Below are 224 nucleotides of genomic sequence, written 5' to 3' on the forward strand. Positions count from 1 at the left end.
CCCCCTTAGGGACCCCACCACTGCGGCTACGGGCTCCTGGACGCCGGTCTGCTGGTGGAGATGGCCAAGGCGTGGGCAGGAACTCGGCCTCAGCGGAGCTGTTCGGTCAAGGCTCTTCACAGCCCCCGGTAAGGGATGGTTTCCCTAGGTCTGACCTCACGCAGGGACTCTCTTGTAGCAAAGGGACGCTGTGCCCATTGCAGGAGCAGACGTGGCTGCCCCCG

At 65.2% G+C, this 224-nt stretch overlaps 1 protein-coding gene across 1 annotated transcript in view; it reads left to right on the top strand.

The window, feature by feature from the left end:
• Positions 1–224, top strand: part of LOC104157800 (proprotein convertase subtilisin/kexin type 4-like) — a gene marked incomplete at both ends in the record, with an annotated part of 4,214 nt that overhangs the window by 2,212 nt on the left and 1,778 nt on the right. Inside the window, one exon of the mRNA XM_009695278.1 lies at positions 10–128. Coding sequence (XP_009693580.1) covers positions 10–128 — 119 coding nt within the window. The remainder of the gene's footprint in view (positions 1–9; positions 129–224) is intronic.

This window comes from Cariama cristata, unplaced genomic scaffold, assembly GCF_000690535.1.
Source record: "Cariama cristata isolate BGI_N322 unplaced genomic scaffold, ASM69053v1 scaffold26672, whole genome shotgun sequence".
Taxonomy (NCBI): Eukaryota; Metazoa; Chordata; class Aves; order Cariamiformes; family Cariamidae; genus Cariama; species Cariama cristata.